Here is a 24,968-nt window from a genome sequence, read left to right on the forward strand (position 1 = left end):
ATTGATGTGTATGTGTCGACTGCACCTCTGCGTGAGCACGGGCAGCGCTGCTAGAGAGTGAACAAGCCAAATAAGTCCATTAAACTCGATGTTGGCCCGCTCCTGAGGAGACCCCTCTGTGGAGAATGGGCTGGCAGGAACCTTTGGCTGGCTTGCACAGGCAGCTTCTTCCTTTTCATGGAAAACTAAATCAAGCACATTGGCTCTGAATAATAGCCATGAGATGAAGACCATTCGATGTGTGTCAGAAAAAATGTGCTTTCACAGCAATCACAGCATCTGAATTGGCTGCTGTCGGATTCACATGTATGTACCAGCTGGCTTCCCTTACAAAAAAATAAGTAAACTTATTTTTACTACTGTATACTTATTAGTATACTTATTATTACTACTGTTAATTTAAGTGTAACAGTAGTAAACTTTGAGTACAGTAGAATTTGTATTAGTATACTTACTATTACGACTGTTACTTTAAGTGTAACAGTATTAAACTTTGAGTCCACAATTAAGTTTTTCGTTTGTGTTGCAACTATACTATGAATGGACTTATAGGTATACTGATAGTTTACTAGTCAAATACTTTTTTTAGTTTATGAAAGTACACATTGAAGTGTACTCTCGGTAAACTAGTTTTGTAGTTTTATAGTGCAAGTATACTTGTAAGTTTTCTTTAAGTGAACATAATGTCATAATGATTGTTTACTATTTATATATTATTTTTGCACTTTAAGTATTACTGCTATGTTCCTAAATAGGTATCCTATTTCGATGTTTAATGTTTGATGATCGCTTTATTTTACATTTTCATAAGCAATCTTCTATCACATGTTTCTGCTTCTTCTTTTGTTGCGGAGATTCTGTACCATTTTAGAAGATGCATAATAGGCCCCCTACCGTATAACAGTGAAAACATGGATAGCCGGAAAATTCAGTCAATAGCGGGGAACGAGTAAATAGATTATAAGTAAATTCCTATGTACACTACCAGTGGCTAGTCTACACAGAAATGTAGATATTCAGAATTAGGAACAAATCTGTTTTCTTTATAAATCAATATTCTCAAATTTAAATTTATAAGACAGTATGTCAAACTTTGTGGAAAAAAGTATTTAGTAGGCTACTCAATAAAAAGAGTAAACACTACAAACCAAGTATACTTTGAGTACCTAATTATACTTTTAAGTATATCTCGATCAAAAGATTAAGTGTATAGACCAAATATACTTAGACTTTTCTGTCAGTATAAGTACAAGTATACTTAAGTGCAATTTTAAGTATATTTCTGCAAAGTACACAAAAAGTAGATTGAAAGTATACTATCTTATTTTTAGTTTAAAAGAAGTATACTAATAGCACACTTGAATAAACTTTTTTTTCATAAGGGTTTGAGTCCTTCCCATACTTCCTGTAAACTTCAGCAGAACACTTCTCATCCCTCGGATCAGGCTCCGATGGTGTAGGGCAAACATTTATCGGCCGAACATACGGCCTTTTAGGATTAGCTCCCACACAAAATGTGTTCACTTTCATGGTTCTGCTGTCTTGTTTTGCACAGTAAGCCCAAATATTCATGAGCTTGGTCTTTGGCAACCAAAAGACAAGATGGTCTCATTGAATTACAAATCGGGAGCGCAGCCCACTTTAGATGAATACTGTCATTCCTCTGTCAAAGCACTTTGGCCTTTCTGGGGTGAGTTAGCAGTCTGCCACCCAACAAACTGGCAGATTTCAGGCTAGGTTTGGGTCTGTTTTTAACTATTTGGGTCAGGTTTAGTTTTTTTTTTTATGTTTTAGAAATAATTAAAGGAATAATTCACCCAATGACAAATGAAATACTTACCGTCATGTCTTTCTAAACATGTATGACTTTCTTTATTATGTGGAACACACACACACACAGACACAGACACGCAAACACACACACAAAAACATTTTGAAAAAATACAATGAAAGAGTGCCAGTATTGTTTTGGACCCAACTGAATTTCATTGAATGAACATTATATGAGTTGGAACATTCTTCAAAATACAGGTTAAAAAAAAAATATATTTTTTTGGGTGAACAATAACTTTATTATTTATTATTTATTAATTACTTTATTATTTACTTACCATTTCATTCCAAACCTGTATGATTTTTTGAGTAAATTCAGCATTGCATCACAAGAATAAATTACTTTTTAATATACATATTTAAATTTAATGCAATAACATTTCACAATATTGTTTTACCGCATTTTTTTATTAAATAAATGGTGAGCATAAGCGATTTCTTTCAAATGTTTTTTTTTACAAAATTCTACAATTTTGAACAGTAGTGTATATTATGAATGGGTGATTTCTTTGGCATAGCATTGTAGACAAATATAAAATTTTCTTCATTTATTTTAATTATCAAAGAAACAAATACTGATATGATATGATATGATATGATATGATATGATATGATATGATATGATATGATTTTGTCTTGGAAAATGCATTGCTAATCCACTTCTGAAGGGGCACTTACTTTGAATGGGCATGACACTTCTGGAAGGAAAGGAAGAGATATTGTCCTGGAGTGATGTAAACCTGAACACCTCAGTATCACTCACAGTCCCTGAGAGGCATTCAAGAGCCCCTGTGGTTCTAGAGAAAGTGGCTGCCTGTATCAGCTGCTGCACAACCCCTCTACCCGTCTTCTGAAGTGTGCTGTCGTTTGAAAAGACTCAATTTAATGGAAAAGACCAAAGCAGAAGTAGCGGACTTAAATAAACAATAATAGTTATTGGGCCCTGCTGAGACAACAGTAATAAGCAGCTAACTGCAGCCGAGTGTGCGGGCGAGCGGGGCAATCGACGCCACAAGTGGAAGAAGATTACCTCTTGTACAGTCTTTCAGTCCCGTCCCAGTTGTCTTAGACAGGCCACATTGCACATTTATTACCCCATTCTCCAGGAACATGATTTAACATGGACGCCCCATGTCTTCGCTTATCTCAGAGCTCAAATAAAGCGTTCCTTGCCTTGTCGTGTTTAGTTGAATTAGCGGGCTTGTAAGTGAGCTTCTCGTGTTGGTAGGAATATTATTGTGCAAAGATATTGTGCCCTGTGGAGGATCATTAAAACCATGCCTAATAAATGTGGATGACTCACCGTGTCAAAACCATTAGGCCAATCAGTCTGTCTGCAAGCTGGGCCTTAATTTTCAGCCCCTACCTGCAAAATTAAACGCACACAGGTCATTAAAAGCAGCAGAAAGAAGCAGCGCTGTCTCTGGAGCAGTGATTACAGTCACTCTCTGACTGGCACAAGCCATCGCTAGCTCAATAATCCAGATTTCATTTAAATGATTTCCAATTGAAATCCCAAAGTTGATCTTTCATTCTGTGTCTATTTTCAGTGGATGTGAATTTAATTTGATGTGTGTACTGAATGTGGTGCAAAAAAAAAATTCAAAAACATCAAAGAGAGCAGGGTAGACCATGACAGTGAATGTGATTTCACCACATACAACATGTTCCTGGATCAACACCTTTGTTGATCCTGGAACAACATTCCAATCAACCAATCAGATTTGAGGGAAAGTTAACAGTTTATGTCAAGTTTAGGCTTATAACCAAGGTTAGGTGCTTCTACACCAGTGCTATTCACCTATCATTTCCCTCTGATTTGAAGGGTAACTCATAGGGAATATTGTTCCAGGATCAACAAAATATGTTGATCCAGGAACATGTCTTACTTGGCAACGTGACCAGTATATATGCCACAGCAATCAATATACAACCAATATATATGACATTTTAAAGATGGTAAATAACACATGCATAACAATTGGTGCAATGAATTGTATATTTATTTTATGTAATATTTACAAAATTAGAAATAAATAATTTGAAAATGAATCATATGGGGGAAAAATGTGGCAGGCTAAATGCTCAAGAGCTAACAGCTGGATTTGCCAAAGTTTGCAAGACTTGTGGAATTAAATGTTTATTAGCTATTCAAAGACTTGTTCGAATTATAGAAATGCGTATTTGCTGAATGGCAACGGTATATAAAAGAGAATTTGCCTTTCTACTACTATTAAACACTGTAATCCTTCTCCATATAGCCTACCATTTACTTTATTTGGTTAACAGTTCTATCATATAATTTTTAATAAATATGGAGAATGAGAGCTACTGTGCATCTGCGTTTAGACACTGGCGTTCTCAGTGAGTCAAAATAAAACTCTTCCGCTTCTGACACTTACTGACCAAACAGAAAAACTAAAACTACCCAATGGCGATAAATGAAAAACAAACATATAGTATAAAAGTGTGGTCTGATTCCTGGAAAAGTGTTCTTATGTATTGGTCTTTTTTAGTTAATCAAAAACTGTGTAACCAGTGTAGCCTGCTTCCCGAAACGAAGAACAAGGTGATTCTTAGTTAGAAAGTCTGGTTAATGGTTTGAATCAGTCTGTTATTCACAGTATTAACATAAAGCACACAAAATACAAATATTTAGTAAAGTAGTCTGTTTTAAATATAATATTTAAAATAACATTTAAAAATATATTCATATTGTAAAGTATTTAAATAAAGCATTATCTAAACGCATCTGCCGTCTTATATATATTTGTATTACTTTTTTATTGCTGCATTGCACTTCTATGCTGCCCTATAGCATTTGTTCAAAACGAGTTATTCTAAACATAATTATGCTGCCTACCAGGGCCTAAAACTAACTTTTTGCAACACCTGCCAATGGCCAGTGTGAAAATTTACCAGCCATAAATATTTTTTTTTCTGGCCATGAAATTGTTTTTGCAAAAACAGGCAGTTATGACACCAAAATTTTAGATACCAGTGAAAATTCACAATTCTCTTCCAATTTTGATACCAAAACTAAAACTACTAGCCTAACTAATATACATTTAAAACATGATTAAAGACAAGTAACAGTAGTTTTGAGGTAGATACATTGCATAAAGTAATGAAATGTAAAATAACGCTGGATAGTCATCACTGTATAAATTAAACAGATTAATCCTTATTAAAGTTACAAAAGTTATTCAGTCAAGAGCAGTGAATTTTTTTTCATTGTCCTTTGTTGTTTTATTAACATTAAAAACATAGACAGCAGCAGAAACATTAGGCTGTTGTCACTTTAAGACCTAATGCACACTGGTACACATCTTTCTTTACTGTTTTACACTCACAGAGATGGGCATTTTTTACGAATTTTTTGTGAATTTGTCTGTTCAAGCGCAAGAAGACGTGAAAGAGAGCTCAATTCAGTAGCTTATTTGCACGCTGTCTGAGACGCAGCTTTCTGGTTGCGTGCTTCGGATGCGTGTGCACACAAAACTTTCCACACATTACGCTAGTAACGAATTGAGTTCCCTTTCGCATCTTCTTGCACAATATTTAAGTTGGCAAGGCTTAAACTCTTGTGACGATGCAGCGCTGGCCTGTCAACTGTCCCGAGCTTTGGTCATATTTGTTTATTACGTTCATGTTCTCACAACATTGCGATGTTAGAATTCATAAAAATATTACCGGCCAACTGGCCATTGACACAGTTTCATATACTCGCCATTGCCAATTTTTACTGGCATTTGGCGCTTGGCGAGTGTTAATTTTATGTCCTGCTGCCTACCGTTTGAGACAGCCTTATAGTGGCCATTCACACAAAATGTGAAAAAACATGAGACTCTTGAGCTGAACTTGAGTGCCACGTTTTTGCTAGACGCAAGTGCAGCGGTCAAACATGTCTGTTTACATAGAAAAACAATGGAAAAGCAGCACAGTGTAAACCAAAAGTCCAATGTTCTGTTTGAATGGCACCTTAGTGTCCTACCTACGGTTGGGTTTGTACATATTTAACCCAAACATGGGTTGAAACAACCCAGCATTTTTAAAAGTGTATAATGCTTGAAATGCTGTCTAGGTAGGTAGCTCACTACAGCATTATACAGCTAAAATGTCTTATGAGAAAATTATAATATTATTCGCATGTAGAACACACTAAAAAGAAAGGCTTTAAGATTGCCTCTAAAATCGTCACTGTATTTGGCCATCATATTCCAGAAACAGGATGAAATCTTGCTTGACTGGAAATTTTATGGAAATGCTGACTTCTGCTCCGTTGCTCTGTTCAGCACAAATGAAGTCTTTACACTTTGACTGTAAGTTCCCTTTAAGCTGAGGGTGAATGCATAGGCAAATTAAGCTGAGCATGTATTTCTCTGAAGTGTGACTAACCGTGTGTCAGTCAGAGCGAGGCAGGCTCGTATGCTATCAGAGGAGCTCCCAGTGGCAGAGCTCTTCACTGCGCCCACAGCCACCCACCCCTGGCCACACAGGACCAGCAGACGAGAGCGGCGATGCAGAGCAACACAAAAGCCCCTTTTCATTCCCCTTTCTCTTTTTCCTTTTATAAAAGTGTCGCTTTATCTGTTTAGAGGTGCGCTGAATGGGCCAGAGAGCTGCACTGGCTACACAATCCAAGAGGAGGAAGGGAAGAAGGGAGGGCTGGGTGGAAAATGTCTCCATCAGTTCCTTAATCTTTCTGGTCTCGTTCAACAAAGCTGTCACCTTTGAGGAGATCTCTGTTGAATTATTCAAACTGGAGGTGTGTCAGTGCGGCGACAGCCCCCAACCCACAGGACTCGCCGCTCTTTTCAACTTCTCTCCGATGCGGAGACCCAGAGGCTCGAATCAACACAACTGGATGAGTTGTTTTCTAATCCGCACAAGGGTAGCCTTTAATTGAAAACATGTCTCTGGTGATTTTACCTCAATATTGACTGTAAACTACTTGCTTTCCCCCTTCTCTCTCTCAATGTCTCTATTGAGCAGGAGCACTCCATTAGCTTAAAGTGTGAAACAGAGACTCAGATGTGACTAATTGTTTTAAGAGGGTCCATGGGTCCAAAAGGGTCAATGAGACCTCAAAGTAGTGATGAAGACAAATCTTTCCACCTGCAGACAACAACGCAGGCCAGGGGAAAAGTTCATCTGTGTGTGTGTGTGTGTGTGTGTGTGTTATGGAAACAATGTTCGAATTTCCTAATCAGATTATTCTGAATCATTGCATTGTCAGCATAGAAACCAAATTAGGACTTTTAATTCCAATACAAAGGATTCCTTGCAGGCGTTTTTCCAGGGGACCCTTTCAGCTAATAGCATCAGTGTTCTTTTTATTTATTCACAGGCTGTTTGTAATGATAGTAAACACAGAGATAAAAGCTAATGAAATACTTCCTTGCTAATGCATTCACCCGTCCTCTCTGACAGGTCTGCAACTGAAGTTGTGACAAACACGCAGTCATTCTGCAGGTTTGTTATGTTTAATGGAGACAAAGAGTAGGGCTCTAAATCTGAGTGATTGTAGGTAAAAGCAGATGCTGGGTCTTATGATGCTTTTAGCGCCGCTGTAATCCATCGCAGCTCATTGGAGGATGGAGACGCCTGATTGTACTTCACACTACGCTAGACAGATAAGTGAGGACACAGGCAGTGGACATGTAATTTATTGAAATATGATATGAGATGACTGTCTTTCAGTTGACATTCCAATAGCCAGAGTGCTAGAAACTACTGTTTATATGTGTGTATGTCTGCACCTAATTAATCAAATTTTGGGGACAAATTTGTACCCAGAAGTGAGCTAAATCTGACAAAAAACTATTTTTGGTCATGTCCTCATTTGTAAAAACTATTTAAAACATTTTAAACGTTTTTTTATTGTAAAAATTTGTTTAGGTTTTCTGTTCTGTTCTGTTTCAGTTAGGGTTAGGTTATAGTAGCTATTTGTAGTAATTTATTTTTTCTGCTGAGCAAAAGAAGATATTTTAAAGAATATGAGTAACCAAAAAGTTAATAGGTGCATTGTGGGATTTTTTGGGGAGCAAAAGTTTTAGTCCACTGGAAGGATTTTACGATCGAGACAGCACTTAAAATGGCCGACTTCCTGATCAAACACCCTCCATTTAGGGAGCTAGGTAAATGTGTAAGTGTGCGTGTGTGTTTAGACAGGCTATTTTAAAATGGCTTTGAATGTGGCTCATCTGGACAGCTAAAACCATTTTTTTTTATGTAATGTTAAGGGGTAAATCTCACAAAGAAATGCCTGGATCATCTTTTGCCTGAAAATCAAAAGAAAAAATATACAAATATATAGAAAATTAGTTATAATTTTAGGACCAGGTAAGACTTGTTGCATTGTCATATTATTTTATTTACTTTTTTTGGTTGTTGTTGTTGTTGACAAAAAATCTCCTCCCAAAAAGTCATCACTATAATGCCAATTTTTCATGAAATTTTATTTATTTATTTGGATGGATGGATGGATGGATGGATGGATGGATGGATACTGAGAAACTGCCAGGGTTATGTTTAGTAATGTTTTGTTTCATTGTGTTGGTTGTTTTGGTTTAGTTTTTTCGATGATCCCGTTTGCCTGTGTTCTCGTTCATTGTTAGTTTTCATGGTTCCTGATTAAGTTACGCACCTGTTTCTAGTTTTGTTAAACATCTTATTCTATGTAAATGAGCCCTTAGTTTTCTCTGTTTAGTGTTTGTTGTTGTCAGTGTTAGATGTGTATTTGCCTTGGTTATTTTTCCTGCGTATTCTTATGATTTATTAAAAGAACTTTAAATTAATTCTGCTTCGTGCCTTGTAGTACTATAACGTGACAGAACAACGAACCACAAAATGGATAAAGCAGCACCATTCATTGCTCTCGCTCATGAAGGACTTTCCTTGTTGAAATATTCTGCCCGGTTTTATGTTTTGGTACAAATCGCTAAAATCGATTTACTGGATGGGAGCAAACTATTATAACCAAATGGAGCTGCCAGAATTGGATGACCTAACATGGCAAGAAGCCATTCTTCGATGCCTGGAACATTTCTAACCATTTTTGATGTCTTTGCCCATAAGTCCAGAGCCCAGCCTGCTGCCTTTAATGTAAATTACAGATGAAACGCCAGAGCCAACCGCAGACGCAGAACCCGAGCCTGCCACGATGTCATCGCCAGAGCGGACGCCTGAGCCTTTCATCGCCCCGAAGCCTAAGTCCAACGAAGAGTCTGACCAGTTGCATGAGCCGGCAACATCGTTCGCCCCTGTGGTTGTGCTTGTAGAGTATTAGGGCATGGAGGGAAGCCCCACCCACACACCAGCCGCTGAGGGTGAGCTGCATCTGGCCTCTGTGAAATATTTTGTGGAATTGGAAGAGGTTATTCCCCAAAGTCTCCTGTCGCCGCTGGTCCCACCCAGCTCCAATTATCCTGCATCTCCGCTGGTCCCGTCCAACTTCAAGTCTCCTGCGTCTCCGCTGGACCTTCCCGGCATTAAGTCTCCTGCGTCGCTGGTCCATCTCCCTTGTGATGGTCCCACCGAGCCTCCCTCTCCCCCTCTTCTACGGAAGCCAGACAGTTCCTCAACCCTGCCTCCACTGGCTCCCTTCAGTTCCTTGGCTCCACCTCTGTTTGCTCCAGTCTGCTCCACGGATCTGTCTCTGGTCTTCCGGTCTCCAGCTCTGCCTTGGCAAGTGGATAGCTCCTCCTTGGGCTGCCAAGCCCATATCTCCACCTCAGCCCATTGACCAGTCGGCTCCACCTTGGCTTCTCCCTCCCTCAGCTTCACCTGGGACCATCATCCTTACAGCTCCACTGGGCTCCCTCGTCTATCCGGCTCTGCCTTGGTCAGTCGTCGCTCTCGTTGCTCCTCGGTCCCACTGGCTGCACCTCAGTTCTCCCGCACCCTGTCTCCACCTCGGCCGCTCATCATCTCAGCCGCTCTTCCTTGGCCTCCAGGACCTAAAGTGTCGCCTGCTCTCTGTGTCTTCTCGGCTCCGTCTGGGTCTCCAACTGCCCTGGCTCCACCACTGGTGGTCGGAACTCTGGCTCCTCCCAACATCGGTTCCGCCATGGGCCTTCTTCCTGGTGGTGCTCCGGGTCATTATCTGGTTCCTCCCTCCATCATCTCCTCCCTGGCTCCTTCCCTCATTCCCGTCTCCTCATTGGTGTTTCCCTCTGCCAGCTAGTTTTATCTAGTTCTGTGCAAATAAGCCCTTTTTCATATAAGAGTTTTCTCTTTTCAGTGTTTTTCGTCGTCAGTGTTAGATGTGTATTTGCCTTGGTTATTTATCCTGCGTATTCTCCTGATTTATTAAAAATAACTTTGTATTCTTTCTGCTTCATGCCTTGTAGTACTGTTACATGACAGAAATGGGGAGGTTTTTATATATTGTCACTTAAGGCGAGACACAGCAGGCAAAAACATAGATTTTTCATGCAGTGGTCAGTTTGGAGATTTTGGGCTAGTTTACTCCTTCAATATGTGTTCTTTCAAGCTGCTATAAAGAAAACGTTGAAAATATACATTAAGATGTTTATTTTATTACATTTTGTTTACTTGCGGCAGTAAGTTTCTCCCGAATTTACTAAGAAGTTAGCATTCCAACACGACACGCCGAGATCCGTCTGTTTACTGAAGTCTGTCATGACTGGTATCGTTGTAAAGCTCCGAGTCTCCTGCACAACGCTATGTAACCCAAATATGGGCATTTCCGTTCTATCAGTAACCAATCGTGAATGTCCAAAGGGGGATTTAAAGCTAACAACGAAATCTCATTTAGAGCTATTTAAATCGTTAATTGCCGTTTTCTCAAAATTAGTTTTTTGTCATTCTCCAGTACAAACATCTCAGCCTATGTAGCACCTATGTACACCAAACTTTCCAGTTATACACTTAGCAGTATTCTGAAGATATTTTCAGAGGGATTTGTTAATAAATCATTCCTGGCCTGATTTATGTGACATTTTAATAAAAAAAATATGGCGAAAATCGATTTTTTAAGGCAATGGACAGTATATTTTGATTTCATAGGTAATGAAAGCATATATCCTGAAATCCCTCTGAATTTTTTTTTTCATCTTGTGTGTAAACAAAATGAAAAAAGAATTTTGCACCTGGCTTTATCATATGTTCAGATCTATCTACCGAAAATATATGCAAAATCATGCATATTTAATGCCTAATTTGCATAATTAAACATATATATTTCTAAAACTTGTAATACATTTTTTTATATACTTGTGTAAGTAATCAACTGAGGAAGTTTCATGGTGATATCTATTATTTAAAAATTTTACCCTATTCACCTGTAGTGTCTCGCCTTAATATATTTTATTTTTTATAATATATAGTATTGTATTCATGAATTTCTGGCAACATTTAAAAAAAAAATACATTCTATAAAATAATATATACTGTTACCATTATATACAATTGCTCATATAGTGATACAAGGTTGTTTTTATAAAAGCTGTGTTTATAAAGTGCCATATAAAACCACTTTGTAATTATTCGTAATTCTTTAACATTGTACGTTGCAAGCTCTATGTGAAGACAATGATTGATCAATGATCATTTACGTGTTTTATACCACAATTTTCGATCTTATTAAAATTCAAATAATTTAATATCTGAGGACTCAAATCATGTTAAAGGCCTTCCCACTTAAAGCATAAATACGTCACCGCAGTCACAGTCACCATGACAATAACCATCCCTCTCTCAGAGCCCTTATCGCCTACTCTTTTTCTGTTCTCCCTCCATCTCTGTGTTATGAGCAGGCGATGTTTGTGCGCCTGTGTCTGTGTGTTCGAGGGAGTGAATAGAGCTGAATGGCTTTGAATGGCCAGTCTGTCAGGTCACCTGTAGACAGTGATGGTGGGAGAGGGCTGCGGGCTGAGCCAGAGGGCATTTCTGAAGGAGCCTGAGTGCCCTGATTCACTCTGAATCATTGAAAGCCCTCACCATGCACCACAGATACCTGTTCTGTCTCTTTCTCAAACAAAATGGCTAAAAGCATTCCATTGACACACAAACACACATGCAGACCCATGGATAATAAAGTCATGAAGTTGCTCTATACAGATTCTTTGGGTGCTGCATGTTCGATATTAATTCAGAGTCGTACACACATGTTCTTATTCAAAATGGTGTATTGATCAATATGGGTTTTCCAATGGCTGATTAGTTTGTGGTCTGAGATGCCAATGCCATTTTAATAAATACTTAACATTTGGTTATTCCAGTTGATACTGATTTTGTATTTTCAGGTTCAATAAAATTTTATATTTTAGATCTTTTTATATATGTTATTTATGAATTATTGTTTATTCATTATATTAATATAATAAATATTCAATAGTTTTGTCATGTCATTTTATGTATTTCCAAGTGAAAAGATGTTGGTGATAATGGTGATATTTGTAGACACTAATAGAAATACACCCCTGACAGTTGATTATTTTGATTTATTTTATTATATTTTTTCTACAGTGTGTTTTTGCTGTGATCAAATTGTGTCTTAATATAAATTGATACCAGTTTACATATTTGAGAATTGCATAATAGTTTTATGATAAAACAGAGGGTTAATGTTTCAGTAATATCTTTCAGATGGGTTTTGATTCGGTCCAAGGAGCACATCAAAAGCATTTGAATGGAAAATAAGAGGTTGGTTTTATTTTAAATGGTGTAAACCATTGGTGATCTCTGGAACCCCCCTGGAACTGGAACCTTTAATCTCAACATAAAATAGGTGTTACATATTTTTGGTCAATTTTAACAGTACTGTGCATTGATATTAGCTACAGAGAAGTTGATGCATCAGTATTGCTTAAAATGGTAACATTTCCAACACAAACCGAGTGTTTGAGCTGTGTACTCCTCCTTTAATGCAGAGGAGAATGTGACAGCGTGTGTCAGAATGGTTTCCCCCTACATAGGGCACATGTATTTGGTACGATAAACCTCTTCATTAGCTGGTCACATGTTACGCCCGAGGGCAGAAACGTTATTTTTGTTCATTTGTCATCTTGAGCGCACAGCCGAGTGAATGGGTTGTGAGTGAATGCACAAGAAGGCATGCATACGTGCACATACACACACATATACATATAGCAAGCAGCTTATAGCACTGTGCTTATTGACCTGATAAATGCATAAGAAAATCAAGCAAAATAAACACACCAAGACACATTTACACAAAAAAATGGACTCCTGGGCTGTGTGTATTTGTATGCACTCCAACACATGCATGCAAAAAAAAATAGACTAATGGTATTTTACTCTCTCTCTCTCTCTCTCTCTCTCTCCTCTGCTCTCTGTTCTTCATGGCTGCAGGAACATTTCGAGGTGTCTGTAAGAAGATTGACCACTTTCCGGAGGATGCAGATTATGAGCAGGATGCAGCAGAGTATTTACTACGTAAGTCTGTCAAAACATCACACATCAGGGGCGTTTTCTCTGATGAGGCAAGACAGCTCTTCAAAATAAATTAGATGAGAAAATAATCGACTACAAAACAAACAAATATTTCAAAATATGACCTCAAATACTGTGTAAATCACTATTTCTTATGAAGTAACACTGTCCAACAGATAAACTGGGAGGCAACCTCTCTTTTAGCTATGTTTGGGTCTTACTGAGACCCTATTGTGACATAAATGTGAGGGCCAGGGAATGGTATAATACTGGCGATAAGTCATTTGAGGAGACGTAGTGCCTCCATGCCACTGTGATTGGCTGATTGTGTAGTGGGTGTGATAATGCCTACCTATCATGGCCCACAAATTGCTTTAATGGGTCGAAATGCTAGTAATTAATTACAAACAATTCACCCACTCTGACATCATCACTGTTGGTCCCGTCTGAATCAAAACAAACTAAAAATTACTTAGTCGATTTTTAGCAAGCGCTCTTTGAGGTGCACCTTCATGCCTGACACCATTTTATGAGAAGGTCTCTGTTAATAATAATAATAATAATAGTAATAATAATGATAATAGCTGAACAGTTAGATGTAAAAAACAAAAGATACACAAAATATGATTGTTACTGTTTTTTTTTGGAGTTATCCTTTTTTAAGTTATATATAAATGTATAAATGTTATTTATAATAAACTATTCATGTTGGTATTATTGAAAAGTGTCAATGTACACTATTCAAATGTTTGGGGTTAGTGATTTTATTTCATTTTTAATTCATACTTTAATTAAAAAATGATGCATTAAATTGACGGTAAAGACATTTATAATGCTACCAAATATTTTTATAGAGAATCAGAATCAGAGAATCTTGAAAAACAAGATAATAAAATTTATAATAATAAATGTTTCTTGCATCAAATCATCATATTAGAATGATTTCTGAAGGATCAAGTGACACTGAAGACTGGAGCAATGATGCTGAAAATTAATAAATTACATTTTAAAATATATTACAATAGAAAATAGTTATTTCACAATATTACTGTTGTTTTGACCGAATAAATGCAGTCTTAGTGAACATAAGAGACTTCTTTCAAAAACATTAAAAAATCTTTCTGACCACAAATATTGAATGATAGTAATATTGTAGCATACAGCAATATTGTACAACCCCAAATCAGAAAAAGTTGGGACACTGTACAAATTGTGAGTAAAAATAATTTACAAATCTCATAAACTTTTATTTTATTCACAATAGCATATAGATAACATATCAAATGTTGAAAGTGAGACATTTTGAAATGTCATGCCAAATATTGGCTCATTTTGGATTTCATGAGAGCTACACATTCCAAAAAAGTTGGGACAGGTAGCAATAAGAGGCCGGAAAAGTTAAATGTACATATAAGGAACAGCTGGAGGACAAATTTGCAACTTATTAGGTCAATTGGCAACATGATTGGGTATAAAAAGAGCCTCTCAGAGTGGCAGTGTTTCTCAGAAGTCAAGATGGCCAGAGGATCACCAATTCCCCCAATGCTGCGGCGAAAAATCGTGGAGCAATATCAGAGTTTCTCAGATAAAAATTGCAAAGAGTTTGAAATTATCATCATCTACAGTGCATAATATCATCCAAAGATTCAGAGAATCTGGAACAATCTCGGTGCATAAGGGTCAAGGCTGGAAAACCATACTGGATGCCTGTGATCTTCGGGCCCTTAGACGGCACTGCATCACATACAGGAATGCTACTGTAATGGAAATCACAACATGGGCTCAGGAATACTTCCAGAAAACATTGTTGGTGAACACAATCCACCGTGCCATTCGCCGTTGCCGGCTAAAACTCTATGGGTCAAAAAAGAAGCCATATCTAAACTGGATCCAGAAGCGCAGGCATTTTCTCTGGGCCAAGGCTCATTAAAAACGGACTGTGGCAAAGTGGAAAACTGTTCTGTGGTCAGACGAATCAAAATTTGAAGTTCTTTTTGGAAAACTGGGACGCCATGTCATCCGGACTAAAGAGGACAAGGACAACCCAAGTTGTTATCAGCGCTCCGTTCAGAAGCCTGCATCTCTGATGGTATGGGGTTGCATGAGTGTGTGTGGCATGGGCAGCTTACACATCTGGAAAGGCACCATCAATGCTGAAAGGTATATCCAAGTTCTAGAACAACATATGCTCCCATCCAGACGTCGTCTCTTTCAGGGAAGACCTTGCATTTTCCAACATGACAATGCCAGACCACATACTGCATCAATTACAATATCATGGCTGCGTAGAAGAAGGATCCGGGTACTGAAATGGCCAGCCTGCAGTCCAGATCTTTCACCCATAGAAAACATTTGGTGCATCATAAAGAGGAAGATGCAACAAAGAAGACCTAAGACAGTTGAGCACTAGAAGCCTGTATTAGACAAGAATGGGACAACATTCCTATTCCTAAACTTGAGCAACTTGTCTCCTCAGTCCCCAGACGTTTGCAGACTGTTATAAAAAGAAGAGGGGATGCCACACAGTGGTAAACATGGCATTGTCCCAACTTTTTTGAGATGTGTTGATGCCATGAAATTTAAAATCAACTTATTTTTCCCTTAAAATTATACATTTTCTCAGTTTAAACATTTGATATGTCATCTATGTTGTATTCTGAATAAAATATTGAAATGTGAAACTTCCACATCATTGCATTCTGTTTTTATTCACAATTTGTACAGTGTCCCAACTTTTTCTGATTTGGGGTTGTATTGGTTGTGCACTGAATAAATGGTGTTCTCATAAACCATATAAACATCAAATGACATATGAATTTATACTTGAATGAAAACTCCAACCCAGAGAGAGAACTTTCAGAAGTCCACCGAACACACATCTTATTCACACGTTTTACTCTCTCACAATCACCCAGACTGATCATGTGCATAGAGAAGGGTCATATTGGTGAGATGGATTTTTCTTGTTTAGTCCGGCTAGGTTTCTTCAGTTTTTTGCAATGACCTCCACACTTTTTACCATCGTATAGATTAGGTGCAGCATGTCTTGAAATTGCTTGGTGACTGAAGCCGAACAAAGTAGATGCACGCATTCAAGCATGTCATGGTTTATGCTTAGTGATAAATCATGCTTACCCAAAAGCCTTTACACTGTCATGGTCATTTGGCTGTACTATTTAAGTGACATCTTCTTTAACTGGCTTCCCTATGTAAATTCGTACATATTCTTGGAATATGTTTGTTCTCTCAGTTGTGTGTTTTTCCTTGCGTGTTTTAATGCCTATGTCAATTACATAATTTATGATGAGGCGCCCAGCAGATTCCTGTGATTATGAATATCTGCTGCAGTGCATACAGTGACACATTAAAAGGATAGTTCACCCAAAAATGAAAAATCTTTCAATATTTACTCACCCTCATGTTGTTCCAAACCTGAATTCTGGATTTTTCCTGTGAAACACAGACGTAAAACATTTTTAAGAATCTTTACGCATGAATGAACATCACTGAGAAAACTATTGCTACCTTGATGGCGCAGCATCAAATGGGACAAGTCTTTTATTTAACTTTTATTTGTTTTAAAATTAATTATTTTCATGTGTTCCCCACCATCTAACCAGATTTATTTATTTTATTTTATGTCTGTTTTTTGTTTTTTTTATTAAAATTGCAAAAGGAAAAAAATCATGAAATTACCAGTGGTTTTCTCAGTTTTGTCATTCATCAAAAGCAGGCAAATCAATAGGATGTAATTTAAATAAATATGTGGGGAGAGGGAATACTCACAATTCTGCTAATGACCCATAAATACACCCTGGACATCTATAATTAGACCTTTTACATTAACAGGCATTTAGAGGTGCAATTATAAATTATAATGTTATTTGCATAATAATGATTTAATTATAATAATATATTTTCTTAATTATATACACTTTTGACAAGTATACCAGTTAAGTGGGGGCAAGTGATAACCATCCTTGCAATTATAGGGGTTATGCATTCTAATGAAATGTACCATGGACTAGTACCATAGGTTAAGCCCCCTATATGTTAGTAGAATGTAGTCACGTTCCTCTCATACTTTGTAGTCACACTGAAAACGGAAGTAGCAACAGTCAGATCTTTTTTTCCATATCATGATGTACAGATTATCGGATCTATGCATCGGTTGTTGTTTGGATTTTGAGATGTGGGCTTTGCACTCAAAAATGAAGGTGAGCTTGCAGTTGATTGTTGAGGGGGATTTTTTAGGGTGACTAAGGGTGTTTGCACATATGAACCAAACCCAGGTCAGTTAAAGTGAACCAGAATTTAAAGGGGGACTCAATTGAACCTCAAAAGAGAGTATGGTTCATTTTGTTAATTTGTGTAAATGTATATACACTGAGATACGCGCACACACACACACACACACAGAGAGAGAGACATATATATATGAAGAGTTCAGATGCAAAAGCCTCTAAGTGCCATCTGAAAATTTCTTCTAGAATGATCATTTTTATCAAGCTCGTATATTTAAGTTCAATAATTTCACTTAAATGGCAATGCAAATTACCTATTAATTGTCATTTAAGTGAAATTACTAATTACTAATATATATATATACACACACACACATATATTATGTAAACACACAATTGTATGTTTATGCAATTAATCGTGATTCATCGATTTGAAATTATATGGTCAAAAAAGAAAATAAAAATATACACAGATGAATCATTCACAATATATATTCTATAACATGTATTTTTCGTTCTGACAGCAACGATGTGCTGTTGTTGCATGTAGAGAGTAAAAATTCTTCAAAATAAAATTCTTCTTTGTGTTCTGTGCGAAGAAAAATACAAGCGTATGAGTTTGGAATGGCAAGAGAGTGAGTAAATAATGGCAGCAATGTAATTTTTCATTTTTGGGTGAACTGTTCCTTTAATAACGAGTCCAACAGCAGCCTTCCACACTGGAGATTTATGGCGAGACTGATGTGATGTGAGATCTTACTGCATGTAAACAACAAACCACAGCCAATAACTATTTACACTAGACGTCTTAGACTGAAGTTTCACTGGAGATGAGTCTAGCGTGATCAGTGTCGGCATGACTGTTTGTGCAAACCAAAAATACAGACATCCTACCCAGACTTTAAAGGCATGATAGAGAGAAAACAGGAGACCAGAGGCATAGTTTAAAGCTTTGCTTTACAGCTCATTTCGCTGCTCTGTTTATCCTGCTATTGGTATGTCATTCACAGTAAACAATGCAGTGAAATACATTCATGAGCACTATAAATATACATTTATGAGCAAAATGTGGAGCTGATTATGAAGGAAATGCAGTCAAAATGGTTCATTTCTCTGCCTCTGATTCCCTCGGTCTTTATCTGTCTCTCTCATAGCGTACTTTAGTTACCCTTGAGATGACTGTCTCTCCCTATGAGCATTGTTCTAATTTCTCTGTTATTCATTTGAAGCAGAGGGCCGTGTCCTCTGGCCTAACATGCTCTGCATGCGGGTTCAGATGGGCATTTCACATTCTGCCCTGCACATCTTTGTGTACAAAATGCCCACCGCACAGATTTCAGGGGATTTGCTAGGCTGATAACCTCGGCTTGTTAGCCAGAGAGGCCCATCCATCCAGTTTTTAAACTGGAAGTCTCAGCCAAGCACAAATAAATGTTTAAGTCATCCCACAGAGGTATTACCCTACGTAGATCTTACCTGTCAGCGAGGCGATGGACCCATCAAGGACGCAGATGTCATCCCTTTTGTTGCATGCTAATGCTCTGTACAATCCTCTTCAATAAATATCTCCCGTTTCCAGCTGTAATTAAGCACAGCTCGGCCACTGATCCATTTTTCAAGGATGGCAGGAAAATTGGATGATAGAGGAGTATTTTGTCTTCCCCTGGGCACCAATATATTAATGAGGTGTGCCATGGGAGACTGCTGATCCACTGAGGAAAGAGAGAAATGAAGAAGAGGGAAGGAGAGTGACATTTGTTATAGAAAGACAATGAAACCTACTGCAGTTGCCTTCATAAACAACTCACCCCATTTGATCATCAATGAATGCACATCTGTTTAATGCTCAAACAACTTTTAAAGTCATGTATTCTTTTATCATAGACTAAATGGCAAAAGTAAAAGATTTTTGCTCGTAACTCCACTTTTCAGAATTCATCATTTAAGAATTGGCTTCCTTTAACTGAAAAGGCCATACATGATATTGAATTGAAATTTCAATTGGAGTGATAGGAAAAGGAATAAGTGAACTGCAGTTCAAAGAAATTCAACACAGTCACACAGAGGGACTTCAGTGGTTTTGCAAGAAAACATAATTATGTCATTAATTTGGACTGGCACAGCAGATCATCCACATGTTTATTTGTTTTACAATGGAATCCCTTCCTAATAATTTTGACTTGTTATACCTATTTATTCCCTGATATATTTTAATGTATTTATCTATTAAAACGGTCAAAGCATTTAAGAGCCATTAAAACAAATAGTAATTTTGGCATATAGCGCCGTAAAATGTCAACCACATTGTTTCAGATATCTTTATAAAAAATAAGTATATCCAAATTTAAGGTAAATCCTTTTTTTTTCCCTTTTTTTTTCATGTATAAGTGCATTCTGTCAGCTTCCTTAATGCATGCAAGTCTGACTGTGTAACACTTCTTTACAGCGCATACAAACGTTAGGTTTTTGCATGAATGGTTCATTGATTTGCATTGTTTTTATAAAGAGTGGATTTACATAGCTATCAGTGTTTCGTTGTAAATATAAACATCAGTGTCAATTATTACATGTATGCAGTAAAGGATAATGTAAAAGCTAATTTCAGAAAAAGCTAAACAAATGCATTTTCCTATCACATTCACTGGTTATTTCATCTGTAGACATGATTGCCCCTCTTGTTCCAAAATATTTATTTCTTAGAGGATAAGCGCTCAGAAGGGCAAATGCTGCAGTGCTGCGGTATGCATAGCAATAGAGTACTGATAAGGGCAGTCAACTAGGCTATTGACATTGATCCTGACACTCTCAGACGCCCCTCCTTTAGCTTTTATCCTGTTTCTGAAGAGGCTGATCAAGCTTGATCTGAGGCAGAGTAAAGGAGCGAGGAGTTCAGCTATGTCTGAGAAGCCCCATGTGTGCTGCATTTTCTGATACAGAACTGTCCGCACATAATTGGATGGAAGTATGAGGCATTTTGGACAGATGCTGTGTGTTGCAGTGCTCAAATCTGCGACGACTTAACTGAACACAGACATTCTTTTGGCAGAGCACCATCAGATGGCTCAGTCGGGATGGAACCTTCAAATGCTTGGTTATTAGACCAAATACCTCTGTATTGCTTTTTAATTCTCTTAACATCTGTGAGAGAAGAGCAGAGGGAGTCTGATTTATACCATAAATCTAAAACATACCAACCTATGTGTATCATAAAATAAGTAATTATGTCAGTAAATCTTATAGGGATAGCTCACCAAAAATGTCATGATCTTTTCACCATCATGTTGTTTGAAATGTTTGATTTTTCAGTGGAACTCTAAAGGAGTTATTTAGCCGAATGTCTAGGTTGCTTTTTTCCATACAGCACAATTGAGTACTTTTTAGCGCTTTATTCAAAATACTTATTATCTAAAGAAACAACATTTTGAGCAAATTGAGTGGCATCCTTCTGCTGAATACAAAATATAGTTCCTGACATGTGAACTGTATTGTAAAAGTGTGATCACAAAAATATTGTGAGTCTCCCTCTGTACTTTTTACAGTGACACTAATTTGGTTGGGTTTGCTTGTATCATCCCTCAGGAGCGGTGAGAGCGTCCAGCATCTTCCCCATCATGAGCGTTGGGCTTCTGTTCATGGGAGGTTTGTGTGTGGCTGCCAGTGAGTTTTACAGGAGCAGACACAATGTCATCCTCAGTGCTGGAATCTTCTTTGTCTCTGCTGGTAAGATATTAAACCCACGGCCTGTTTATATTTTTAGCTTTAGCATATTTCACTTTTACCACAGTCAATTGTCCAATCCAGGGCTTCCCCACATGATAGAAAGTATTGTTGGGTTCCGAATACAGCATGTTGAAAATAGATTAGTTCACAGACAGGTTAGGATGTCGCTCTCCCCATAGACTCTGCAGATCCGTGTTGACTTCCCAGATTAACTCTGATTATTGACAAAGGAAATGGATGGGCCGGCTAGAGCAGTGTAAACAAACAGCAGGCCAGCATATTGACCCACTGCTGTAGTTCTGGCCTGGAAAGGGGTGGCAGACGGGGATCCTCAAACAGAACTGCATGTTGGTCAAATATTTAGAGAAGGCCCCATTAGGACCTCATGAGCACACAAATGAGCCCAACTCCCTCCGTTAGAACTGAATTATGATGAATCAATCCTCATGATTGCAGCGAACGCACTGCCGATGACTGAGCGTTGCTTTGTACACAACAATGTGCTTCAAATCGCCTCATCCTATTGGTTATGATCTAAATATTCAACTGCAAACTGGTAATTATTTATCCTTCAATGTGATGGCGATGATAAAAAGCTAATTAAAATGTTTCAATTGTTCTTTTTTTTTTCTTTGTTCCGCATGGCTGATAAGCGATGCATTCTTGTGTAATGATACGGAATGATGAGCCACAGCTGCGTGCTGAGCCATAACTTTCTCTCTCTCGCCCTCTCCTCTGCTTTTACTCTTCACACAGGCCTAAGTAACATCATCGGCATTATCGTGTACATATCTGCCAATTCAGGTGACCCGGGCCAGAGCGACTCGAAGAAGAGCTACTCGTACGGCTGGTCTTTCTACTTCGGCGCCCTGTCCTTCATAATGGCCGAGATGGTGGGCGTGCTCGCCGTGCACATGTTCATCGAGAAACACAGGAAGCTGCGTGCCAAGTCCCGCACCGAGCTGATCAAAAAATCGGCCTTCAGTCGCATCCCCAGCTACCGCTACCGTTTCCGCCGGCGTTCCAGCTGCCGCTCCAGTGAGCCCGCCTCTCGTGACGCTTCGCCCATGGGCAAGAGCGGGTACACGGGCCCTGCTGCGGCAGACATCTCTATGTACACCCTGTCCAGAGATCCCTCCAAGGCGGCAATGGGTGCCTTGCTCAACTCCGAGAGGGAGTTTTTGCAGGCTCACAACTCCAACGCTAAGGACTTCAAAGATGCTGCCAACAGGAGGACCACTCCAGTCTGAGAGAGTATAAGCACAGAGGAAGTGCCATGGCCAAGACGTTACAACCACAGACTTGAGCTGGACCCCAGCAGGAAGAAGAATTCACTCGAGGCCTGCAGGGCTATAACCCTCTTTCTATAACAGTATATATAATATAGATGGTAATTGTTAGATCATTGGTGCTTCCTTTTAATCCTCATTTTTCAGTCACTGTTTCTGTTGTTTCTCCTGAGTCACACATCCCTTCCCCTAAGGGCTACTCGAGTAGAATGCTAGTCCTCTCCTCAGTGTCATTCATTTTGGAATTGAAGTTCCTAAAGTGCACAAAGGTAGCCCAGCGAAACTGTGACGCCCTCTGTGGGGAGGATTGTTCCGCTTCTGACTGATGAACCGAAAGGCTGTCCCGATACTCGCCTTATGCACAGCTCAGTAGCCCATAGCTGTGAGTGCCGCCTCACAATCACAAGATTGTATACAATTGTTGGTTTCTCTCCCGGGTCGTAACTTGAGCCCACAACTAGTGCCACTGTCTAATGCTGATCACCCCCACTCATCCCACCTACACACTGCCCACGGGCTACTTGGCCGGGCTCTGCATGCCATTCACGCAGTTATTTTATTTTTTTACGTTTACTCCCGATATTTCCATTTCAAACACCCCAGATTCCCCTGCATAAACTTTTATAACAGGGTTAAAGTGCGTGTTATTAAATATGATATTTTAGCCCACCAAAGTTTTTTGGTATTACATTGTTTTCATTGAGATTTAAAAAATAATAATATATAGCGAAAGGTTTTCTGTGAGATTTCCTTGATAACAGGATTATTGGAGGCCCTTGTGCTTATTAATATGGATATTGTGGTCATTATTGCTGTAGAGTTTTCTTCATCTGTTAGCGAAAGAAAAGCAGTTGGCTGCCAAATGTAGATTTCTTAATTGTGTATTGTTGAAATATTTTTAGAGAAAATATTGTTCACCAAAAGCTGGGCATCAAGAGTCAAAAGGACCTGCCCTATGTACTTGGATCCTTCACATATCATGAATAGACAAGCCTCTAAATGGGCTAATGGGATTTTCAGGTTCCAGTCCAAACAACAAACGCTATGCTTATGAACATGCAACACCTCTTTGAAAATATATACTGCTCATTCTATCTACATTAATGCTACATCAATGCTATACTGAACTTAACTACAAAATATAAACGTATACTGTACTTTAGTTGCTTAGTTAATGTTATCAATATCATACTGATTAATATTAAACTCCAAGGGCTTTTGGTTTTCAAACAACAAGCATACAAGGGCTTTAAAGAAGTTTAGCCAACAGAGAAAACAACAAATCTGCCCTTAAAATTGTCAAATTGAAAGAAAAAAAAAATTCAAAATGCAAAACACATTCAGACGTGATGATATAATGTATACTATAAGTTTTCCTTTGCATTGGTCACAATTATTAATCCATGTGTCAGTTAGGTAGAAATGGAAGTAGATCTTGAAACATCTATAACAATGTAGTTTTTCCAGAAATTCACCTCATTTCAGAACCCCCAAAAGCTGACGTGCATGTACTTTAGCTTTCAGATTCATGCAAGCCAGTCGCTCATCTCCAGTTTTATTTCATTCAGCTTACTGAAGTCATGCTAAAGATCTGCCGCCTCACTGGAAATATTACTGTAAATGTTGCCTTTTGTTTGGATCCACTTTATGTTGTGAAATCGTGCTGTTCTGGGTCCAAAACTAAGTGTTTCATATTTGAAGGAGTCCACCAGAGTGCGTCCGGCACAGTTGAACAGTTTAACCCTTCAAGTCTCTCTCAGAGCACCTAGTGCCTGTCTCTTCTGCCTACTCCGAGCACCCATCGCTTTCGCTCGCTTGCTCCTTCATCTCCATCACAATATCGCATCAGCTCCTCTTTACCAGGACTGTTATTGCTCAGCCAATCACATCCATAGAGTCTTAGGCCCTGTCACTCACCACTTAGGCCTGCAACATTGTGTACGTGACCTCTCAATGAAAACAGCAGTCTCAGCTCGATACGTGCTGTAGAAAAAAAAGCACACCTTTTAAATACAGTAGTTTACATCAATAAAGATAATAGTCGGAGAGATATTTAAAGATTTAGAAAAATAAAGTCAGTTTCAAGAATGCCAACAATGCACTCTTTGTCTTCTTCACAAAATGTGTGCAAACTGACCGTCTTATTTGAAATAATGCACAAACAGGGTTTTGGTTCAGAATCAGGGATGGAAAAATATTAAAGTCAACATGAAATCAAAATTGACCGATTTACTTTCTTAATTCACATTTCAGGTACAATCGGTGCACATTATTCCAAAGTAAGTAATATATATACATATATATATATATATATATATATATATATATATATATATATATATTGTGAATCTTTTCATTCAAATGAACTGGTTTATATGAGTCATTTGCTCATGAATCAAACATCACGGCTCGTACTGTGAATGAAACTTTGACGCAGACTCTAAGTCGCCTTTTCCACCTT

At 38.2% G+C, this 24,968-nt stretch overlaps 1 protein-coding gene across 2 annotated transcripts in view; it reads left to right on the forward strand.

Moving 5' to 3' along the window:
* The window catches only part of cacng3b (calcium channel, voltage-dependent, gamma subunit 3b), a 34,637-nt gene extending 9,876 nt beyond the window's left edge, over nt 1-24,761 (forward strand). For both annotated transcript variants that reach the window (XM_084133902.1, XM_084133903.1), the window contains exons 2-4: nt 13,174-13,257; nt 21,078-21,218; nt 21,975-24,761. In XM_084133902.1, the coding sequence (XP_083990028.1) occupies nt 13,174-13,257; nt 21,078-21,218; nt 21,975-22,468 (719 nt within the window). In that variant the 3' untranslated portion in view covers nt 22,469-24,761. The remainder of the gene's footprint in view (nt 1-13,173; nt 13,258-21,077; nt 21,219-21,974) is intronic.
* Nucleotides 24,762-24,968: the final 207 nt, after the last annotated feature.

This window comes from Abramis brama (assembly GCF_963993115.1).
Source record: "Abramis brama genome assembly, chromosome: 1".
NCBI lineage: Eukaryota > Metazoa > Chordata > Actinopteri > Cypriniformes > Leuciscidae > Abramis > Abramis brama.